Source organism: Thermobia domestica, chromosome 1, assembly GCF_964235325.1.
Source record: "Thermobia domestica chromosome 1, izTheDome1.hap1.1, whole genome shotgun sequence".
NCBI classification, from domain to species: Eukaryota; Metazoa; Arthropoda; class Insecta; order Zygentoma; family Lepismatidae; genus Thermobia; species Thermobia domestica.
Genome location: NC_137454.1, coordinates 256330205 through 256353869, shown reverse-complemented (window position 1 = coordinate 256353869; position 23665 = coordinate 256330205). Strand labels below are relative to the sequence as shown.

At 33.5% G+C, this 23665-nt stretch overlaps 1 protein-coding gene across 1 annotated transcript in view; it reads right to left on the bottom strand.

Annotated features, from left to right (window-relative positions):
* LOC145660529 (serine/threonine-protein phosphatase 2B catalytic subunit 3) overlaps window positions 1–23665 on the bottom strand; it is a 412317-nt gene that overhangs the window by 45783 nt on the left and 342869 nt on the right. Inside the window, exons 9-10 of the mRNA XM_081725713.1 lie at window positions 15391–15517; window positions 8487–8567 (exon numbers count right to left, since the gene is read on the bottom strand). Coding sequence (XP_081581839.1) covers window positions 8487–8567; window positions 15391–15517 — 208 coding nt within the window. The remainder of the gene's footprint in view (window positions 1–8486; window positions 8568–15390; window positions 15518–23665) is intronic.

Here is a 23665-nt window from a genome sequence, read left to right as displayed (position 1 = left end):
CTCATGTCCAAAATGATTGTCGCATATCTATAACTGTCTTCTTGTAAAAATATAATTTGATAATGATTTTGCAGGGTACTTTTAATACTGATACTGTGTGTATAATCGGGAAATCTATATTTGTGGTAAATTTCATGGCATAAAAATTATAAATACCAAAATTAGAATGAGTAAAACAAAATGTTGCTAAATAGACAAAAAAAAAGTTTTATTTTCGGTTTATTGCTCTTATTTACTGCTCTTCTGACATGAAATTTGCCACATACATGTCTTTGCCGATTATACAGATACTAACATTATAAGAAATACCGTGTGAGTTCGTTATCAAATTATATTCCTACAACACCATATTTATAGACATGCGACAATTTTGGACATGAGTGTACATTATGATAATTGAAAATGCCTTCTCGTGTGAACTGCGCCTCAACTGTAAACACTATGGACGATGAAAAAAAGAGGATTAACAGCACGCTGCTGCAAGTACCACTCGCAAAAGCGTACTCGCGGCGAATGATCGGCTGCTGACAAAGCCTAGACTTATTGTAGGTGAAATGGATACAGGTTCACTGGACGACAGATGCGCCATATTTGTATGTGGTTTACACATAGTCGCCGACAAATCCTCTTACTCTACACGCAGGATTTTTTTCGCACAGCATCTAGAATTCCCTCTCCCGCCTCGGGAGCTGTCGTTCTTAGTCTGCCTCTGTTTCCAGCAACAAGGGCACAAAATTATCATATCACGGAGGCGGCGATGAATAAATTCAAATGATTTTCTATCTGGACAGTGTCGTCCGAGAAATCTTTGCTGGTACGCCGCCCTAATTCTCTTGCATGATTAGTTGCAGACCTGTATGTGAAATGCATATCGGCTAATTCCGCATGAATGTATATGTTGCACTTGGGTACATTTGTTCTACAAAGTATTCAATTCTAAACACTTATTAACTTGTTTCATAATCACGTTCTCTTATGTTCCAAGGCACCACTTCCAATCACTTTTACGCACGTCTTCAGTTCCACAGTACTACTTTCAGTTATTTTTAGTCACGTCTTCAGTTCCATAGCATCACTTGCAGTTACCTTTAGCCACGTCTTCTTTCCCACTCTACCACTTTCAGTCACTTTTAAGCATGTTTTCTGTTCCACAGCACCACTAATACCTAGGCTTACGTTAGTACTTCACGGCTCCCTTTACGACGCCGGTGTGATTACAGTAATTTTGCGTCCCTAATAGCCACATTTTTTTTTTTTTTTTAAATAATCTTAACGGCTTATTGGTTCAGATATCGCATCTACAGCTTCACATGCCGTTTGACAGATGTTATATTTTAAATTGTACTTGATTCAAGCATAGTACACTGTAAATCTTCGGCTAGTATTCTTGTGGCAGTCATGTTGCTTCCCATAACTGACAGCAGGACATCCTACATTCAATATTTACCTATTTCCGTCCCTAGTTATACAGTCACGAAAGAAAGAATTTTTTAGTTGACAAAATTTCTTTTCCTAAAAACTTAAAAATAAATTAACCTATTAGAGTACCAATATTTGCAAGTTATCAAATTATAAGTATTCTAAGGATAACAACAAAAAAGATTCAAATTAATTAATTTGTTCCCGAGCTATTGGCAAAAGAAAATTTGTCAAAGTTGTACAGTTCTGTCAAATACTTTCTTTTCTGGGTGTACCTCCTGCTGATTTCTGGTTAAGCTTTACGATGTCATTGCGTTCGTGAGTATGCTTGACCCAGCCAGATGCGGTATGGGTAGTGTATCTGCCTGCTAAAGACATTGGTAAGGTCAAGCGTGGCACAAACTCTTTTCTACCTTTATAGTTTTCCATGTTTTCCTCAGTTCCACCTTGTGAATGCCGGAATGGTACCTGTTTCCTCAGTTCCCAGGTGAATACCACACAGTGGTACCTGTTTTCGTCAGTCCCACCAGGCGAACGCCGGAATGGTACAGTCCGCAGCAAAAAACCTGCAACACGAGCATCTAAGTTTATTGTGAAACTACGCCTAAGAGCGCAGGGAATCAACATAACGTCTAAGTGGCAAAAATCAAGCCAGAAGAAACCTCGGCGTCCTCTCCTCCACACTTATTTTGGAGCAAAAGACTTCGTCGTTTCACAATAAACTTACATGCTCATGTTGCAGGTTTTTTGCTGAGGACTGTACCTTATGTAAGACCAGAACCGCTGCCTTTCTACATCCTTGGCTCTTCCCTATCCCAGCCTGAGATTTAGATACATAAAAATCACAAATACGTTCAAATTCGCGAATGTATTTCTGTCGCTGTACCATTTATAGCACTTACGCTAAGGAAATAAACGTACAACTTTTTGCTCGTTATATTTGATTTTTTCGTTTTTCTTCTACATCTCAGCGCAAGGGATACAAATATGGCTTCGTTGGAATCTGTAGTCCATATTCTTTTCACTGATGCATCACTCATGGCTCTATTCATTATCGGGGAAACAGTGATTGAAAGAATAAGACTGTCACATTTGTCAATTACTCGCCTAGCATCAGGTTGGTAATAGTTGTAGCTCCGAAACCATGTGTTTTCGGACATATGGTCATATGAACTTTTTTCACTTGTTCTATCATGCGGAATCCACTCGAAGTTTGGCCGCACACATTTGTTCCACCCTGTATAATAATTGAAGTATTTAATCAAATACCAATAAACTGAAAAAACTAATTCTCGTCTAGTTACATAACATGACATTAAATTGAGATTTGTATGTTACATCGTAAATCCACGAAGTGTAGAGATGTTCGAACCGCGGATATGTTCAAACAGTAACTAACTATACCAACACTGAATCCGGTTCGAAGAATTACACCTGATGTACAAAAGAAGATAACTGCACAATTCAGCCATTTTTTTACGAGGCTGGGTGCTTAAATTGTATACGTTTGACTATTCCTCCAATCACCTATACAAAGTTAAAAATTAACTGCAGGGAAAATATCAGCGCACATGCGCATCAATTTATTTTGAGTGAAGTTTAATCTCTATAAAAATATTATTGCTGTCTCACTCATGAGTAATTAAAAGTGCAAAATTTTAAAAAGATGAATGTAAATTACTTTTTTGGTCCATAATTATACATTTCTACTATGACTTAGCTGATCAAATTTTATACTACGATCATCGCACACCGCGCTTTTGTTTACATCAGATTTTAATCTAAGAGCAGACAGAATACTATTTATTTGTAGTAAGGTTTGAGATAATCGAAGGTCAGTAACAGTATGTTTTAATGTAACAGAGAAAGAATCAAACAACAAACACTGTATTCCATACATTAATTCAAACTAAATATCTCAAAGAATTGAAAATAAATGACGGATTTTAAGTTCCTTTTCTACACATATCTTTTTATATTAAGAACTCTTACGATGAACAATAAACTAACATTTAAAATAATCAAGCTTTCAAATAATATAAAGACTAATGAAGAAAGCTTACTTAACTTTTTTTTTTTTTTAATTTATTAATGCTAATTCAGAGTAAATGTAATTTCATAACTTCTTTAGAGTGGTAACACTAAAATTCATAGCTCCTGAATGGAGTACCGTTACGTAACATGGAAACACTGTAGCAAATAATTTAAATTACATTCATAAATTTAACAATTAATACATGCCTTTTAACTAAAATACTCCAACAAAAATGAACCAAACAGTACAGCATTTGTTGAAATACAATAACATGCTTACAAACAAGGTTTGTGTTAGAAAGCATAAAACAAAATCACTTGTTAACGTAAAATACACAAATACACTAATGAAAATTAGTTAAAAAGCAAACAAAAGCTACAAACACTATAGAAAACAAATTCAAAAAGGGCTTGCATAGGTATTTTTTCTGGATCAAATTATACATTTCTATTCCAGAGAACTTTATTTTATTATACACACTTACGAGAAAAATACAATAATGAATTTTCCTTTACCACTAAAATTAAAGCTGTATTTAAAAAAAAATGACCAGGGGTAGAATCAATTATTCTTTCGCATTGTCATAATGGAAAGTTCACATTTGATTCAACTCAATTATATAATTTAGTTTAATATTTCGATCAATCTAAAACACTACATTTCAAGTCCTTAAAGAGTATGAACAATTTTTCTTCTTTCCTCAGTATGATATTCAACTAATAATTTTCCATCTCACTGGAAATAAAATCATTTGGAATGATGCAATATCGCACGATACTGGATAGTGATGTTTGTACACGGCACAATATTCTGATAAACTAGATCTGTTGCGTCCTTAGTACTTACGAAGTTCATCAATAAGCACGTATGTCAACAACTGTGTTGAGAGTCGAGCTCAATTTTAGCACCAAGAACATGCAAGACATGATCCTCAATAGATTCCGGGTAACACAGGACCCTAACGGGAAGTATTCGTGCTAACTTTTTGGTTTCCTGAATGCGTTCATATAGTTTTGAATTTCTATTATTCGTGATCTAAACTACTATCTTCCTGTGTAAATTATTTTCAGTTTTCTTTTTGTCTGTTACCAGTCATACGAATCAATTATCTGGTGAAGTGCTGAAGAAATAATTCGAATACTAAAAATGAATAAAACATTTTATTCCGTTTTGCTGTTGATAACTGAAAGATCTATAATTAATCTCTCTTCATTCGCGGTTAAAACACATGGAAGAACTAAATTAAAAACAGTGCAGAAATATTTTCTATACTTTATTTTTGTGATCAAAGAACCGTTAACTAGGTTACGAAACAAACACATCCCTTGCTTTACAGCCCATTCATTATATTTACAAAACAGGGTGATACCACGAGCACAAAAACAAATTAAATGGCTTAGTCATTCAACAGGTAATTTCTCCAATCACCCAGAAAGTAATACTTTTTATATACTTTCTTCTTTTATTTTATTAATTTATTTTTCGTAATTTTGACTTAAAGATAAATTTCAAACTTTTTACTGTTAAAAATTGGTCAACAATACGCTCTCTCTACCTACACGCTTTAAATGAGAGCTCCACGTACCAAATAATAAAACCAAATTTAGGACCACTATTCTGTATCTTTTCTTTCTTTCTCTCTCTCTAATATATATAACCCATAATTTGCAAAGTGAGCTCGTTCTAATTAGTGTCGATACATGATTACTTTGAGAGAACAGCAAAAACGAAAGTTTTTTTTTACTTTCTAATGGAAACTCGATGCTTTAAAAATACTTCTAATTAAAACGAAGAGAAAAGAAAAACTGTTTAGTATTAAATCACAATCTCTTTTACGCTATTTGAATACATTCTTTATTTTTTATGGTTATTCAATCGAAATCAAATGTGAACAGTCCAACATTTCCGAGAACACGTAATCCAAAGATATTACTGTGCAATTTTTATCCTATACAGTTATATTTATTTTTACTTGAGTGATTTGAAGGTATTAAGTGGAATATTTAAGAACTAGAGAAAGACTTAAAAGGAAGATTGACAACTGTTTATATTCACGATCCTAAAAAAATCTCAATATACAAGGAAAATCAGATAGATAGATAGATAGATAGATAGATAGACAAAAGGAGAGAATTCATGTAAAATCTTTTGAAATCAATTTTATATGAGTTGTTCCTTACTTGAAACGGTAACTGAAAAGACATAAGTGGTAAGAAAGGCAGAACAATACTGTGTGTATGTGTTTCTTTGATGGAGGATTTAAGAAGAAAAAAAAATCCTAATAGCTTTCACTTCATAAATACAAGACGACTTTTCTTAACATTAATTACATGTTCTGCCAACTGCTCCAGTAACTCATGGTACATTCGTATATCTGACATCCATTAAGTCAGTAAAATGTATTAATCATGAGCTTTTACTGCGTCGAGTCACTATAATTGTCTACCTTCCCATTGACAGACTTGTATGACTTAGATGCAATGCTTAAGTTGTATGGAATCAAACAGGTTGAAAACATATGATGTAATTAATATCCTACTATAGTAATTAAAATATTCACGGGAGTTTCGCATCTTCAAGAAAGCGTGTTTTCTTGTTTTCTTGTATCATCGAAAGACACAAAAATATTTCAGGTACTAACATCACCAATTACAATTTATTGTCAGTGGTATTCAAGGTGCCTGTACGTAGAAAGTGCTTATTGTTGCTTTTATATTATTATTAAACTAAATATATGAAGTTTAATACCACATTTCTTATTTTTTGTATATCCATTTCCTCTTAACCAAACAAATAAACCTGTAGAGTACTCGTTTCTTATTAGCATATTGCTACAGTTTCATGTAACATACTGCTGTTCATACAAGTCCAGGGAGTCAACGAGCTTATTAGGCAGTTAATTTAGCACATACATTTGTTCAGGTTCGGTCATTTTGAGATTTTAATCACTTCCGTTACATCAAACTACCACCACAGTTTACATTTCGAATTTTGAACTGCCTGTTATCTTTGTTCCTTCCTTCCTTCCTTCGGAAACAGTTACTATCTGCATACAATCCCTGAGTTAGATAACTAAAATAGTGTGAACATCCAGTTCAGTTAAATATTAATTATATTATCGAAATTAATATATAAAATAAAATTATTTTTGAAATTTTAAGCACTAAGCTTTTCCAGGGATGACTGAATAAATATAAAATCTGTATTTTTCACCGGCTCAACTGTGTTTTATCTATATTTTTCCTTTTACAATCAACACATACAAACTTCAATCTACAATTCTCAGTGTCAGTCTTATATGTAAGCATCTTATCTATTTACTTCCACGCAACTTACTAACACTTCTCAATTTCATGCGCTCACATACACACAGTTTACAATAAAAAAAAAAAAAAAAAGATAGCTAAAATAATGTGCTAGAAACCGTCTGTTCTACGAAAAATTGCAGCATTTGTTGAGAAAAATAAAATGAGTAAGAGGGTAAAAAATGTTCTTAAAACGAGACAAAATGAAATGCAATTAAACAACATAGCAACGCATGTACATGGCACTACGACCCTCTGATTAAGCTCTGTAAAGTAGTAGTAGTAATAGTAATAGTAGTAATGAAAGTAGTAGTGGTAGTAGTGATTCATCCATCAAAAAATTTCTTCTTCACACTGTTAGGGATTCTGTCCAAGTCGAAGGTGTTCAAAAGACACTTACCATTCTTTTGTATATAAAGTTTCCCTGTGCGACCCAGCACACGGGAGCAGAAGGGGCCCATTGAATAGAGAAGGTAAAGTGCAGTCAGAAGGTGCAATCGTTAAAGCAAAGGATGTGAAAAAAAGAATATGAAAAAAAAGAAGAAATCTACAATTGAATTGTTTGAAAAGGAAATATGACTTTTAATATTATTTTATTTGGAAAGTTAAGAAGGTTTTATAAAAGAATAACTGGTAATTTTTAGAACCAACGGAACAGATACTTGAATTAGACTTCTTTTCTCTCTTTTTTTTTGAGGTTTCCAATTATGAGAAGATTATATAGCTACGTTTATTCAGCAAATAACACTAATTATAGAGAATGAGTCTGCAACCTTTTTAGTTACATATAATTATTTTATGTCAATAAAATGCAATACCATAGTATCAAACACACAACACTAAACACAATCTATCGTATTCTAAACACAGTCGTACATGTGTACATTAAAGCTAGAATGCCTAATTTAAAAAAAAAAAATAAATAAATAAATAAAGTGAAAAGAAAGTCAACAAAATCATTTAATACAAGCTTGTTTCTGCAACAGCCATTTTTTTTTTTTTTAATTAGATAAGAACTCCGTTCATAAGTCCTTTAGCCTAACATCACGTGACTAGGTATAATACATGACCCAATGAAAAAAAAAAAATCTACACATGGATAAAAGCGCACTGACACTCAAAAATGGCTGTTGAATACATGGACTCTACAGCTATATAGGGAGTGAATATGGAAAATTGAGGGATATAAAAATAATTATCTGGTTAACAACTACTTCTCTTGCTAAAATAAAACTGAGATCACATTAATTCTTTTGGAAAACAAAATGTAACTTCAACAGCTCAACTACACATCACTACAAAGACATCTACAGGTGTTAAATCCTTACCATCTGTCCAGTTATATTGAATAAGACGTAAAGAATAAAAATTCAAATAAACATCACGTGTATAAATACAGGAAGACAAAATTCGTAATAAATGTTAACTAATTTCTAAAGAAAATTATATATATATTTGCAATTAATATTCATGGTAAAACCATCAATAGAATTATTTAAATCTAATTAACAATAAACTTTGCTACTAACCTGATTTTAAAAAATCGCAAATTGCATATACCATAAGAGTAATTACCTTTTTTTTTTTTTTTTGCTTTGTTAACGTGCTGAAAAAAGCTACACTAATGCACTTTATTAGTATGTCAAGAAAGCTTTTTTTAAAAAGTAAGCATTAATTATATTATGTCAGCTGATAGCAACTTAAGAATACAAAAAAATCTTGCGTACCTTCTTCCAGAGTATCATCACCGTCTGACATTAATTCATCATCTGAACAAATATTCAGAACATTCACTAACATTTCTGTAACTGAAAGATGAAAAAATAAGTTCAGAATTAAGTTTCGGTACATTCCAAACTGAATTCATATGCCATTATATATTCAAATACATTACTTTTTATATTTCGCAATAATAGATAACTATAGATCATCATCATGCAATGACAACCAATAAAAATAACGACGAACTATGGTTGATAATTATATTATCGAATAATTAAATCTGCAATATACTTGAAAAAATATATCAACTGCAACAATAATACTTTCGCTTAACTACTTATTACAGTTAATACCATAAACCTCTCATGAATATACTTAATGAAAACTGTCATATTATATATATATATATATATATATATATATATATATATATATATATATATATATATATATATATATATATATAAAATGTACACTAAGAGGTTTCGCTAAATATTTTATCAAATAAAGAGGTATGCGTAGAAAGAAAAGGAAAATAATCAAGGAATAACGATAAAGAATCCAAATAGGTACTATGTTAAAATGGAGCATGACGTGAGAATGGTATCAGGCTGGAAGTTTATTATGCATTTAGTTGAGTTGAGTTGAGTTGATTTTGAGTTTAACGTCCCGTTCAGTAGCGAGGCTATACGAGACGTGGACCTACTGATTAACGTGGAATCCGAACCACATGAGCTCCCGCCAGAAATCGAACCCGGGCCTCCCACGCCAAAGGCGCGTACATTATGTATTTAGTGTAGGAGGACATAACTAATGAGGACGGTGGGTCGTTGCGAGTAAGGAGAGAGAGATGATGATGAAGATGATGATGATAATAATAACAGTAATAATCCTTATTATAAAAGCAAGACGCCTCTGTTAGTTATGCTCCTAATGGTACAATCAGGCTAATAGTTTTAACCACGCTGTCTCCTACTTGATGACGCAAAGAGATGTCGCTAGTGTGCGGGTAATTATATATATTTAATAAAGTATTGACCAAAAATAATAACAATTACAAAATAATAAACAGAAAATAGGGGGTAACGTGAAATGTAAAATATGTAGGAAATAGTTAACCACGTTGATATGGACGTTTCTCATCGATATTTTGAGCCTGAGAAAACCCCTCCCTCAGCGAACAATTCATGCGTCCAACTTGCCACTGTAAAATTCTCTATTCCGAATTTCCTTACCAACATTATCAGAGCCTCCATTCCCTATAGAAACTAATGAATCTTGCTATGTTGTACTGGTTGTTTCCCCCCTAAGCCTTTGGCTCGCTGCAGTAAACGTCATTATTGGAATCAGGCAGTCAGTACAAGTAGCAACATCTGTGAGTGAGACTGTTATTGTTACGAATTAATGTAATTGACATATTTCGTAAGGATTCATCACCTCACACAAAACAGAGAAAGCTTTCCAACCTACAATAAAATCGTTTACTGAAGCCTCTCCTCCCCCTTAGTCTCCACACTCTTTACTATGAGAGCTAATTCCTTGACAAATGTCACATCTCCACCGAAGGAATGCCTCGTTCGACTTTCCAACATACCCCTTACAAAGACAACACACGCTTTCCACCATTCCGGTAGGTCTGGTGTCTTTCAACTTCATCTGCATCCTTCCTTTCTCGATTCGCACCAACAATTCCCTGATAACTACGCAACATTCGATTTTCTCTTTTATATGTTCCATAACACGAATATATTATACATATATTATATATAGATATACAGGAAGATGGGGTCATTTAAGGCAACTAGTGGAATTGGTCGTAGGGTGTCTATGCTGAATGAAACGATTGACTAACTTTGCATGCGTGTTAAAGACCTCATTTCAAGAAAATTTTTTTATCTACAACTTTGATCGGAAACGCCTGTTTACAACAATGGGGCCAATTCAAGGAAAGCAACATACGATTATTTTTATTAAGTACTTCAAATCGGCCCCCCATTTCAGGAATTGGGTGTTTCTAACCAAAGCCTAAGGTAAATCTTTTTCTTGTGTTGAGGTCCTGGACATGTATGTGAAGTTTGTCCATTTATTCTCGGAGCATCTTATGTATGTTTACGTAAAGACCTCGTACCTCCGCGGAAAAATGCCTCAAATTAAAAATTGTGCTATATTCGGTACCACGTAATTTATTTACTTAGTAACACGAAACGTTTCTATACTGTAACTAATTTGTGTCTGTGCTGAGTCACAGTAGTACGTATTCGTAGCGTAATAGGTCCGACATTTTGTGCAAAATAGAGTCGATCACTTTCCAAAAAGGGCGAATTGCGGGTGCTCGAACAGTTGCAGCCGCTAGTATATCCAAGAAGAAGTATTGGTTGTGTCGATAGCGACAGTCTGATGTGATAATGGATACAGGACTCGCGGTAAGATATCAGAGAAAAGGAATAGCACGGAAACAAAGTCTACGTGAGAGTGATTGCCGAACATTGGAGAGAATCATCACAACGAGTTGATTCGTCTTGAAAGTAGTTATCATCAAACGAGGTGTCATGAAATTCGGCCAACATTACATCTAAGGAGATTCTCGTACTAATTAAACAAGACTTTATAGTCGAATTTCAACTATCCGAGCTAATGTAAACCTGGTTAACCCTCGGATAACCGAAACCACTAATACATTGTGTAAAAAGAGTACTCCACGTACAGTAATAACGCTGTCAGGTACAATATAGTATAAATAGGCCTATATTAATTATTATACAGCACATTTAATCGTTCTAGTGCAAGTTGAAATGTACAGAAATAAAACACAGAAAACTGAAAAAGTAGAAAACGCACAGTACAGTACTTTCCAAAATTCTTTCATAAAAACATACTCCTGAAGCTTGTAATTTACTTTCCAACGTCACTGTAGTTCTTTTCTGCTTAGCACTCACGATGTAACGGATTCACGAACATAATGCAACAGCACACTTTATTAGACCTAAAAATGTAACGTCTAATGATTGTTGACATCAGTACACATGGTTACGGAGCTCTTCAGTTACTAAGCATGGGGGCGTGAAGGTTTATAAGCAAGAAGAAATAAAATTGAAGAACATATCATCTCATGGAAAAGGAAAATACGAGAAGAACCTGGTATCCATTACTGGAACCTAACAGACATAGCGAAGGAGTATACATGGGATTCTCTCAAAAGTTGGCTTAGATCAAAAATAATTTTATATCATCGCTTAATTTTTTAACACTGCTTTAACTCCCACCAAGTTGAATATAATACAAAAAAGAGAAACAAATAAGTGCTGGTATGGAAAAGAAATAGGAAACATAAACCATCTAATATTCCAATGTGAACTGTTACAACAAAAAAGAAACATCTTCAATAAATATCATCTTAATTTCTTTCATACTTTTCCAGTCTCCACAAATATGATTATATACATTAGAAATTGGGAATTAATTAAAAAATTATTACAATTCATCCAAGACAACAATCTAAATTTATAAAAAAAACATGGTACATCATCAAGAACTTTAATAAACTACCTTAAAAAAAAGCTGGGAAATTACTATTTACACTAAATCAAATTTATTGTTTCAATTTAGTGCACTTAATTTTATTAAATACAATTTTTCAGATCTACAGAACCTTATTAATTAACCAGATTCACAGATTAACCAGATCTACAGAACCAGAATTTTATTAAATACAATTTTTCAGATCCATTGATTTCCGGCAATTCTAAAGTACAAAGGTTCATGTGAAGCTTTAAACCTAATTCTATCACTTTTGCATAATTAGGAAGAAGGCAACTGGACCTAAACGGTCGTGCCCATGAAGAAGGTATCCAACTGGAGGCCGAAATGAAATGAAGTGAAGTGAAAAAGAACTAGAGAAGCAATGACTAAATTCTTCGAATACGACAGCGACAGCGAGCAGAGGCTACTTGCAAATAAACCCTTAGTAAGTGCTGTTGATTACATGTTTGAGGTAGTTTAGCCAAAACGAGATTCGGTCTCAAATTTGACTTTCCTGTGAGCATAGTGAATTTGAAGTATTGGGCTTCATTCAAGTTTGAGTATCTGTTTAGTCCATACAATATGTTCTCCACTTCTTAGCAATTCTTTGGAAATATTGTTCTCAGCAAACATCAAAGCTTGCTTCTTAGCGTCAGATGAGCATTTCAACATTTCTATTGCTTTTACCTTTCCTAAACCATAAAAGCAAGGCGTAGTGTCGCAACCACTCATTGCATGGATAAATACGAAACCTCTTCTGATTTCTTTGTTTTGTTTAACCAACAATTGAATGTTGCACAATACTTTGGTTCAATCCTTACCACCCATTTGTTCACAAAAATACATACTTTTTTTTTTTTTTTTTTTTTTTTTTTTTTTTAACGACTACTAAAAGGACCAATAAATCCATATCGGAACCTACAACAACAATCTTGGAACACTGATTTAGTTTTTCTATGGCAACTTCCACAATATGAACATTCGCATCTTCTGCCGTGTAGACTGATATACCCTTTTTGCCAATTCTGATGCTCCAACCTGCAACATTTTTTCTTTATTTCCTAAAAAGTCTTTTTTTGGCTGTTAAACGTTTTGTGTTATCCTCAAAATTAATTTTGCATGAAGCGTTATTTGCAGCTTTCCTGTTTTGTCCCTCGTGTTTAGTGTTCCGATATCCATTAAAAAAAAAAAAAAAAAAAAAAAAAAAAAAAAAAAAAAAAAAAAAAAAAAAAAAAAAAAAAAAAAAAAAAGCATTTCCTCCATAGTTAGATATTACATAGTCACAATAATTTTTAACTATTTCTCCATATGTGGAATCACTCGGCCATCTCACATAATGAATCAGAAATTCTCCATCGACTACAAATGTTCCATCACTTACATCAATATCTTTTTGCAAACCACCTTAGAATATCTTCAGCAATGAAGATTTCGTATCTTTACGGAGTGACATCATCAGAAAGAGACGCAGGCTAGATGCTAGCTCACATGATAGGTATTCTTTTAATTTGTTTGGATTGTCACAAACACACATTCTGTTGAAAAGCTGTTAAGGATTGACTGCCACTTCCTTTGACCGAACTTTCAGTTTTTTGGTTTAGCTTTAGTTTTCACCATTTTCCTTCTATGAAGCTTTAAATCGCTAAATTTTTGTCTTTATTTTTTATATTTTTCATCGCTGCGACTCCTATTTCATAAGCCTCATTCAGTTGACAGAATCATCAGACAAATATCCAGATGATAAAAAAAAGCTCCAAATGTTGTTCAGTAAATGTTATAGCAGTTCCCAAAAACTCTTCAATGGCTTTCTGAAGGGACTCAATAACCGACAGTGAATTTCATGGGCAGCTTTTCATTCCCCTTGGGACATCCCTCGCGCACGCGTTGCAGAGATCTGAAACCTGCATTTTTAAATACAGCAGGTATGACTTCCCTTGTGAGTTTTTAAGCTGCACACTCTACGTCGGATAGCTTTTGAAATACAGGCCTCTGGAATTCACTTTCCCACGATTGCCGCGGTTGTATCTCCGAAACCAGTGGCATTCGATCACAGTTGAAGCGAACTTTTTTCTTTTTTTGATGTCCCTTACACGGTGGTTAAAAGTTTTAACACTTATTTTGCAACACCGGATATATTATATTAGAGAACGGCAATAATAGAGAATAACAGAGTCAGAAAAATACACTCCATATCATTGCTATATTTGAGATTATTTTTTCTTGAAACTTCATGGAAGCGACTCTGGTCCCTTTTTACAATACGAATGTACTTGGAAATTCAATCTTAGTATTTGACTCGATAAATTGAAACACATTAAATTTTCTGCGTATTACTTTCGATAAATGAAAACAGTCCAAAGTTTCCATAATAACAATGGAATTTCATAGTAAGGAGATTTAATTTAATTGACAAACTTCAGTTTAGATGTAGGAAACTAATTCGTACATTTACTTTTGTGAAATATAGTATTTTGACTTTCGTATATAGCTCTAACAACTGGTATTTTTTTAAGAGCTCAGATTTGCTAAAAAAGATAAAAATAAATCGACTTTGAACATTGAATAAATAAGACACTGTAACTTAAGTCACATTTAAATAAAAGGTACGTCCAAAATCTACACTTACTTACCGAAAATTCTATTTCAGTAAAAATATTAATTAACCATGGATTGTCCTAATGAGCACACACGGGATCAAAATAACAGACTACCACCACTTACGAAGTAAACACACGGAACTCTCCATTATTATGTTGACATATTAAAGTCTACTAAACAATTCGCAGCAAGCGGCTGTGTGTGTGTTACATGTGAGCACGCACTTCGGTCTCGTAAGGTGTCCTTTTACACGTTCCTATACCTCTAAGTATATTTAATATATACACCGTTTTAAAGCTAAAGAAGCGCTTTACAACTTTTATTTGAAGTGTTTCTACAAATTATCGAATACACAAAAGTTAAAATATAAAAAACGGAGAAAAGCACACACAAAATGTAAAATTTTACATATTTCTATAAACATCTCAAAGTAATAGACGTAGTGAAAAGGGTTACGAATAACTTTTTTAAGATCGTGGTTTAAGGAAGAAAACTGTAAAAACAGTTTGAAGATCGGATTATTAATAACAGAGATATGAGCGATAAATCAAAAACATTGCAAATTGGATGTTAAAGGGGGTTGGAGGGGAAAGCCCAAGAGGGAGGAGTGGGGACTTCAGGAAAAAGGACCTTTAATTGGGCCCTAACAACTGGCAAAAATTCAGCTTGTCTCGAATTTTTTCCGAAAAACTGATTTTTTCCTTTCATTTCCTGGGCTATCATTTAAATTTGTGACTTCACTAAGTTAGTTCATAATTCCGAAAAAACAAAAATCTGCTAAATTTGACTTACCTTTTTCACCTACAAAAGGCAACGACCACGTGAACACGTCCATGAAGTTGGGCAACCAATACGGATGAGGTGAACAATTAAATTGCCTAATGTTCATAACATTATTTTCATACTTCAAAACTGCAGCCTGTAATGTTAATAGTACAGTACAATAGTTTTATTATACATTTTCACCAAAATACATAAAAAAGCAATAAAAAAGATTCACTACTTTGAAGCATTACATTCAGTGGCGTGCCGTGGCTTTTCTCACAGGGGACTAGGTTCGAAGAGAATGTGTGCTGTAGGGTGGAGGTCCTGAGTAGTATTGTTGACGCCAAATAACACAATTTATATGATTCTGTAAACGCTTCTTCAACCAAGCCTCTTTCTTTCAAGAATGGATAATTTCAGTCACAGTTTTATTTGAAAAATCTAAGTCTGTAAACCTATATTAATTCACTCCGCAAATTGTTAAAATTTAAAAAAAGCTCCCTAAATTGATTTAAGGGTCAAAAACAAGCAATCAGGAAATCGAGATTTCAAGCACTGAAAATTCTTTAAATCTAACAGCTCAAGAAATTGTAACTCACTGAGATCTTGAAACCACAGTATCTATAATGTCATTGAAGATACGCACACATTTAATTTCTGAATCTGTCGAGTCATCTACTTTACGTCTTTTATTAGAAAGTTCCCGTTGTCATCCAATTCTACTTTTCTATAAGTATTCAAAATCGTTTCTTGCATTTCTAAGTTGAGATACCATCTTTTGTACTTTTTGGATGCAATATTTCACATCTAAGGTTTTACTTTAAAGAATCCGTATATCCGTGCGGAGAAATGCAAAATCGAAATCCTTCAATGATAACTCACACATTTTTTCTTTTTTGTAGTCATGAAAGCTTTGGTGTCGCAATTATCTGAATCTTCTACAATGTTCTCAGAACACCGTAAGAGTTCTATTTGATTTTCATTTACTGCATTCACAATTTTGGAATTGTAATTCCGTCTTATAGTGGCAACTGTTGGAAATCGCTTAGTTACTTCTGATTCAGCAAGTGCGTTACAGCGTTTCAATGAATATGAAAAGAAATTTGGAATGCCACTTATTCTAAAAAATATTTTACATTCCTTGATGTGATTAACAGACTGTGGAACAATGAGATTGAGTCTGTGATGATAGCAGTGTATGGTAAGTGCACTCAAACACCTTTTCACAAAAGATTGTAAACCGTTCAAATGTCCAGAAAATGTGGCAGCTCCATCCACTGCCTAGTGCTACAAGCTTTTGCTTACAATTAAAATGAGAGAGAATTTGGAAATCATGCTCATTTAGAGCAGTCGCAGTGCAATCACTAGTAACATCTGCAAAACAAATAAATATTTCATGAATTGCCGTCTTTCACGTACCGATTGAATGTTGAGAGATCTTTGCAATGTCCGTAGTTTTGTCCAACATTATTGCTGTAAGAAGTGTACTGTTTATTTCTGACTTAATTTTATCCAGAATTACTCACCAACACATTTAATAATATAATTCTGAATTCTGTTTGATGTTCCTTTAAACACAGGATGCTGTGAAGATGACAAGTCAACATGGGCGCCCGAACGAGAGGGCAGGGTGGGGCCTGGACCTTCCTCTGGCTCACGAAAATGTATACGTAACATAGCAAAATGTATACGACCCTTCCCTACAAAATTTTCTTCAGACGCTCCTGCAAGTCCATTTCGGAAAGTAACTGAATTACTTCAATTTCCCTTATTGAGAGAATCTTCCTGTCTGTTATGACTTCTCAATGATAGCTCTTGTTTAGCCATAAAACAAGAGGAATAAGTCAATCGGTTCATTAGTTCTCGGTTAGAATCAACTTCTACATTGCTTGCTCAATTAAAAATCAATTCTGGTTTCCCGAAAGTTTTCAATTTAGTTATTGTGGACAGGTGTGAATAACATTTTTCTTGGCGCAACTTGGGTTTGTGAAAATTGTTCATGTTACAAAAGCAATCATTATTCCACACATCCTTTTCTATGTGGAACAGAATACAAGGCCAGCAATACAGTTTGTTTCTTGTCTTACATGCAGTTAACTATTTTGAAGAAGCAAAATAATCCGTTTTGATATTATATATATATAATCTTTCATTTTTGTCTAAATGAAAATGCTTGGAGTTGTTCTACCACTGGTTATTATTTGTTGCATTTCTTGAAAATTAAGCAATCCAATGGTCCAGAATACAAGACTGAAACGGCCGATCCCCACCCCTACTGTCCCCTATACCAATTGAAGTAATATCACTCTTTGCGCCATCGCTTTGCTGCAAGGGACTCGATTTCTCAGACAAGTCCCCTTCCATACTTTATTCTTATAGTCATTTGCAAAATATATTGATAATCTAAAAAGTTCAAACTTCACTAGATTTCTTAAAGTGTCAAGATTAATACTGTAACTTTAATTGCGTTAAAACTATTAACTGTAAAAAGCAAACGAGTATTAAATTCGCTTACGACAAAACGCCCGTGCTTAGAGCTTAGACAACATAATATGAGGACTAGCTGGCTGGACCCTGTTTCCTTCTCCGAGAAAAGCCGATTAAAACCCGAGCGTTTCCGATCTTCACTTCGCTGTCGCACCCAGCACACGTGCGCTGACTATAGTTGTATCAGAACAATTGAAATAGTGTTATTTTACGAAAATAGAGAAATACAAACAATGTTTCCGTTTTCTTTGGTATATATTTATCACAAAATACTTTAATTAAAATTCCAGGGGACTAGCCTAGTCCCCTAGTCCCCTTGACGGCACGCCGCTGATTACATTAACTATTTATAAGAATCACATTTAATAGGCAGGTTTATACTTTCCAATTATTTAAATTTAATACCTTTGACGAAAAAGCGATAAGTAATAATACAGTACGTGTACATAGCTTACAAAACATAGTTAAGTTTATTTTTTAAAAAACAGCATTCAGCCTTAAAAATAAATAAATACACAAAATAAGAGACCCGCCCCCTGTCCCACGCATGTTAGCTGTTGCGTTAATACTACTACTACTACTACTACTAATAATAATAATAATTATATATATATACACATATAAAGAAGTTTTATTTGAATAGGGAATAACAAAATCAATTAACGGTGTAGAAACAATCAATACAACATAATACAATCTCAAGTATATTCGTGGACAATACAAATTTTCATTTTTTTTTTTTTTTTTTTTTGTACAAATTACTACAAATTGATGTATTGGCGAACAGAACTTAATTCTGTATTATAAAATTTTAACAGGCAAAAACAAAGAAGAAAGTAAATAAAGCCTAAAAAATTAGATGATGTGAATTTTATTACCGTATATATAATTTTTATTAAGAAATCTAAAGATTTACTTGTCTTTTTCCTAAGTTATCAGGGCATACTTAATATGAATTATGTTCAAAGGAAATTAAATGAAAATAGTTTAATGTACTTAATCTGAGGACGACAGCGTGCGAAAAATTCTTTTATATGGTTTGTAAAAAATGTAAATTATATTTAACCTTTATTTTACGGCTTGTCAGTACACTGCCAGAATAGTAAATCCGTTCTTTCCCGCGTGGCACTGTACTGACACAGGCGAAAGGTCTACTTTGACCCGCGAGCACACCGGTTGAGAACCAACGTTTTTGGTTCCTTTCACTATGGACTATCTCTTCATACAATAAAGCACATCAGTTAAAAAAAATATGTGTGCTCGCGGGTCAAAGTAAACATTTCACCTGTGTCAGTACAGTGCCACGCGGGAAAGAAGGGATTTACTATTCTGGCAGTGTACTGACAGCCGTAAAATAAAGGTTAATTACGAATGATTACTTTAGTACATAGGTTTATTTATTATTTTAATAAGGTTGGTTGAGACAGAAAGAGCATTTTTTTTTTAATTATTATTATTGCTACTCTTATACTTTAAAGGTAGAATATCATTACATATAGTTCTTAATATAAGTACGAAGTACAGGATAGTTTTGTAAGTGTCAACTAGGTTTCAAACAGGCCGAACTTTCGTTTTATGCTCCGGTGCAGGTGGAACCTGGGAGGAGCGCAGCGCGCTGGTTGCAATGACACACTATGCAAAACTTTCACTAGGCAGCTAGCTAGTGAAACATTGCAGTGACGATTGTCCGAGTATTGCCCAGTCGGGATCCAGGAAGCAGGCGTTGGGCCCGGGCGACCCTCCATGAGGAATAAAATATATAAATTAGTCCCTCATGAAGCGCTTCTTCAAAGGCTGTTTAAAAAAAAAAAAAAAAAGTTTTAAAATTTCTCTCAAAAGGAAGATTTCGAAAGACTTCTTCTCTCATTGTAGGCAATGTATGAGTTTCCAGTTCATGGTAATCCTGCCTTCTCTATTGTTGAACAACATGGCTATCCCCAATGCCGCCTCCAGAAGGATGGAGATAAATACGTATTATGAAGCACTGCAGTCCACATTTTCAGTTAGCGAACCAAATATCGAAAAATATCGCAAGTTTACTTTTCAGATTTGCGCTCTCCTCAAAAATTCTTGGATACGCCCCGGTATTGACTGTTGCCAATTAACTGCTAATAGTCATAGCGTACCTTTTGAAATGTTTTCAGACGTTCTTTACATGAGGAACAGTTTTCCGTATTCCTTTTTTTTTTTCCTTGCGCCCTTTTACTGTGCACCCTGTTGCAACTGCACTCATTCCATTGTAGTTACGCCACTGGTGTTGATAAATTTATAAGCAAAAGAAGAAACTAATCAGCAAAATACATGAATCGATACGAAACCTTAGTCGTACAACAGGGTGTCTACAGAGTTTCATTTTCAAAATTCCAGTGATTTTTCCAGTATGTGGATCAAAATTCCAGTATATTTTCAGTATTTCCAGCATCAAAATTAAATTCCAGTATAATTCCAGTATTTCCAGCATCAGTAGACACCCTGAGCAAACTATTACTTAAAGGGAATTTATTGTAAAATTACGACGTTCATGTGGTGGTATCTTCTCGTAAAGTGATTATTGAACTTTATGTTAAACTGTCGATCACATCGTTTTACTTATTTGAATTCAATGTCGCAGGTTCGGTTTTAGCTCTAGCTTTGAGCTTTTTCACTTAGATTCTTAACTTTTTGGAAATATGCATTAATCGAAATTATGAAAGTATAAGAAATTCAAGTATTCAAAAGAAGAGAATAACAAAGTTCGAGATTAGAATATTACAATAAACATGTGTACTTTGCAGGGTGGATTGATTTAAATCAGTCTGATTTAAATCACGATATAAATCAAGATTTAAATTACTTGATTTTTTAAAATAAAAATCGTTGATTTAAATCGAATTCCGAAATAAATTAATTTAAAGTGAAAATAAGTAAAATCCCATTTCTGTTCTGTTATTTCGATTATGGAAGTTAATAATCATAATACAATGAGACTCAAATGTACAATATAGTATGAAAACAAGTGTCATGCAGAGGATGATTAAGGAAAATCCCGTTTTGAACAGCTAACGGAGCAACCCTGCTTTCTTCTTTCAACTATTCCAACGGGGAAATCACCATCGACATTTAAGACGAAAATTCTTTTTTGTGCGTGTCTGTTTGTTTGCTCCCAGATAATAGGGCGTATTTAGAGGAGTACTATCCCCTCTTTTTTGTTAATTTTATAACTTCAGGCGAAATTTATGTATTTCATGCCGCAAGCTAGTTCTGAGTTTCAGTAACTTCTGTGAAAAAAACTGTCATTTTGATAAACGTTGCTGTACTTTTTCCTTAATGCTTACATTTTAAATTATATGACCTACTTTTAGGTGATAGGGTAGAGTCTTCATTATTCGATTAAAAAAGTATCAATAAGGCTTTTTACTTAGTTTTCTTCAAGGCTGGAGGCATTTTAGAACACGTTACATATGCTGTCACGCCTTTCTGCATTAAGGCATAGCGTGTGATGACATCATAAATTTAAGATATTTTTTGTTATGTGTATTTTTATTAAACATTACATTTTTATTAAACATTGTTATGTGTATTAAATATTATTATTATTTTTTGACGGGTTAAATTTTGCGTTCAGAAGACTGAAATTTTGCACACTCGTTCAGTGCACCCCTTAATAATTTTCAGATGTTTTCATATCTCTGCGTGGAAACAGTGGGGTCTAGAGGGGCAAAAATATTTTTTAAAAAAGGATATTTTTAACAAAAAATAGCTTTTTTCGTGATTTTCCCGTCTCAGATGGAGACATATGAATGGTACCGTTTGAAAGGCTGTTCTATTCTGAAGAAAGTGATGTACGTACTATGTTCCTAAGATAAATAGGGACGTCTCAGGAAACTGTTAACGGAGATCCTGTTTTGTATGGGAATCTGGGGTATTTGGGGAATATTTTTCGCGGGCTTACTTTTGCAACTACAAGATTGAAATTTTCCACATTTACTCAGTGCACCACTCAGTATTTTCCAGATTTGTTTCAGATTTCTGCCTTAAAACAGGGGGAGGGGTCCATAGAGGTATTTTTTTAAAATATATTTTTAACAGAAAATTTTCTTTTTTTTTTTCGTGATTTACCCACCCCAAATACATGATCGAGACATTTGAAGGGTACAGTTTGAAAATTTGTTTTATTCTGAAGAGAATAATGTACAAATCATGACCCTAGAATAAATAGGAATGTCTGAGGAAATTTTTATATTACATCCGGGTCATCTGGGGGCATTGTGGGGATCTTCTTAGCTCATTGTTAAATAGTTTCCTCACCCCTACTACTCAAGCTAGAAGTTTGAAATTTTGTACACACATTTAGTATACCCATTAGTATTTCCCAGTTGATTTTGAGATCTGTGCGTTAACACAGGGGAATCCAGAGGGGATCAATTTTTTTTAAAAAAAAGTAAAAAATATATATTAAAAAAAAAATCCGATTACTCTCAAAATTTCCCGCTTCAGGGACATAATAGGGAAATGTGAATGTTACCGTTTTAAAACTGTTCTATTCTAAAGAGAGTGATGTATGGACCATGATTCTAGGATAAATAGGGATGATGCTGTAGCTGCTTGACTGAAAGTCTATAATTTACCTTTAAAAAGAGCCATAATTTAAAAGGGCTAAGAAATATTGTTTGGGATTGATATAGGTTAACGATTTGGGATAATTCAAAATTCAACCCCAATACTTTCACTTAAATGGCATAATTAGCATTTAATACTAATTCCTAATGCTTTTTCTCCAGTTCACGACTTGTATTATACGAGGAGAAAGATTTGATTTAAATCAAAAAAATCGATTTAAATCAAAAAAATCAACAAAAATGATTAAAAAAAAAAATAATTATTTTTTTCCACCCTGGTACTTTGTTTGTTTCCAAGTCAGTTTATAGGAATTACAGAAGGAAGTATAGAAAAATGTATTGACTCTGGACTCAAACTTGCAACGTCAATAGTAGAAGCACGCGAGAAAAAAAAAAAAAAAAAAAGTGGATTCGAATACGAAGATTTGGAGGTAATAGATATACTCTATTAAACCGCTCGGCCATATTTCAGTTTCCTCGTAGTATTTCGATAAATATTATTTAGAGTATTTGCACTCTACCTGTTTCTGTTTTCTTGTCTGTCGTATATGCATACAAATGATTTTGTAGCGAATAATAGAATAGAACTGTTTTTGCCAAAAGTGAACAATTTTCTCACCGTCAGATCAATCGCAATCTTATATGTACCTGAATTCCACAAATAAATCAGATTAAATCTGTACAGTGCTTCGGGGATTTTATGTAAGTAAAATATTGCATAGTTACAGGTTTGTGTTTATGCTTACTACTCGATGGAATTTACGTTATTGGGAGATAGTAACTGCTACTACATTCTAATGTATTGGATTTAAGAAATTGGCAAATATTTTGTTACTAACAGTGAGTATTTTTTGCATGGAATAACAGCGGATTACAGTCACATCTACTTGTTCTGCACCTGCCTTTCATAGTATAACGTCATGTTTAGCAATATTGTGCATTATCCTATATTTAAAGACTTCCAGCACTTTTACTTTAGTGTGTAAGAATGAATAAATCGTATTAGTAATGGTATGAGTAAATCGATGATCGATCAATCCAGGGCGCAGTGAAACTAGTTACGCCACTGATCAACAGTACATGGTTGCTGTGAGAAAATAAGTGATTTATTATTTCGCATAAACATAGATTATTCACTATTACTAAGATAGTGAGAAAACAAGACAACTTGGGGATTGGACACATTTTTACAAATTAATATTTGTTACTTAGCAAGC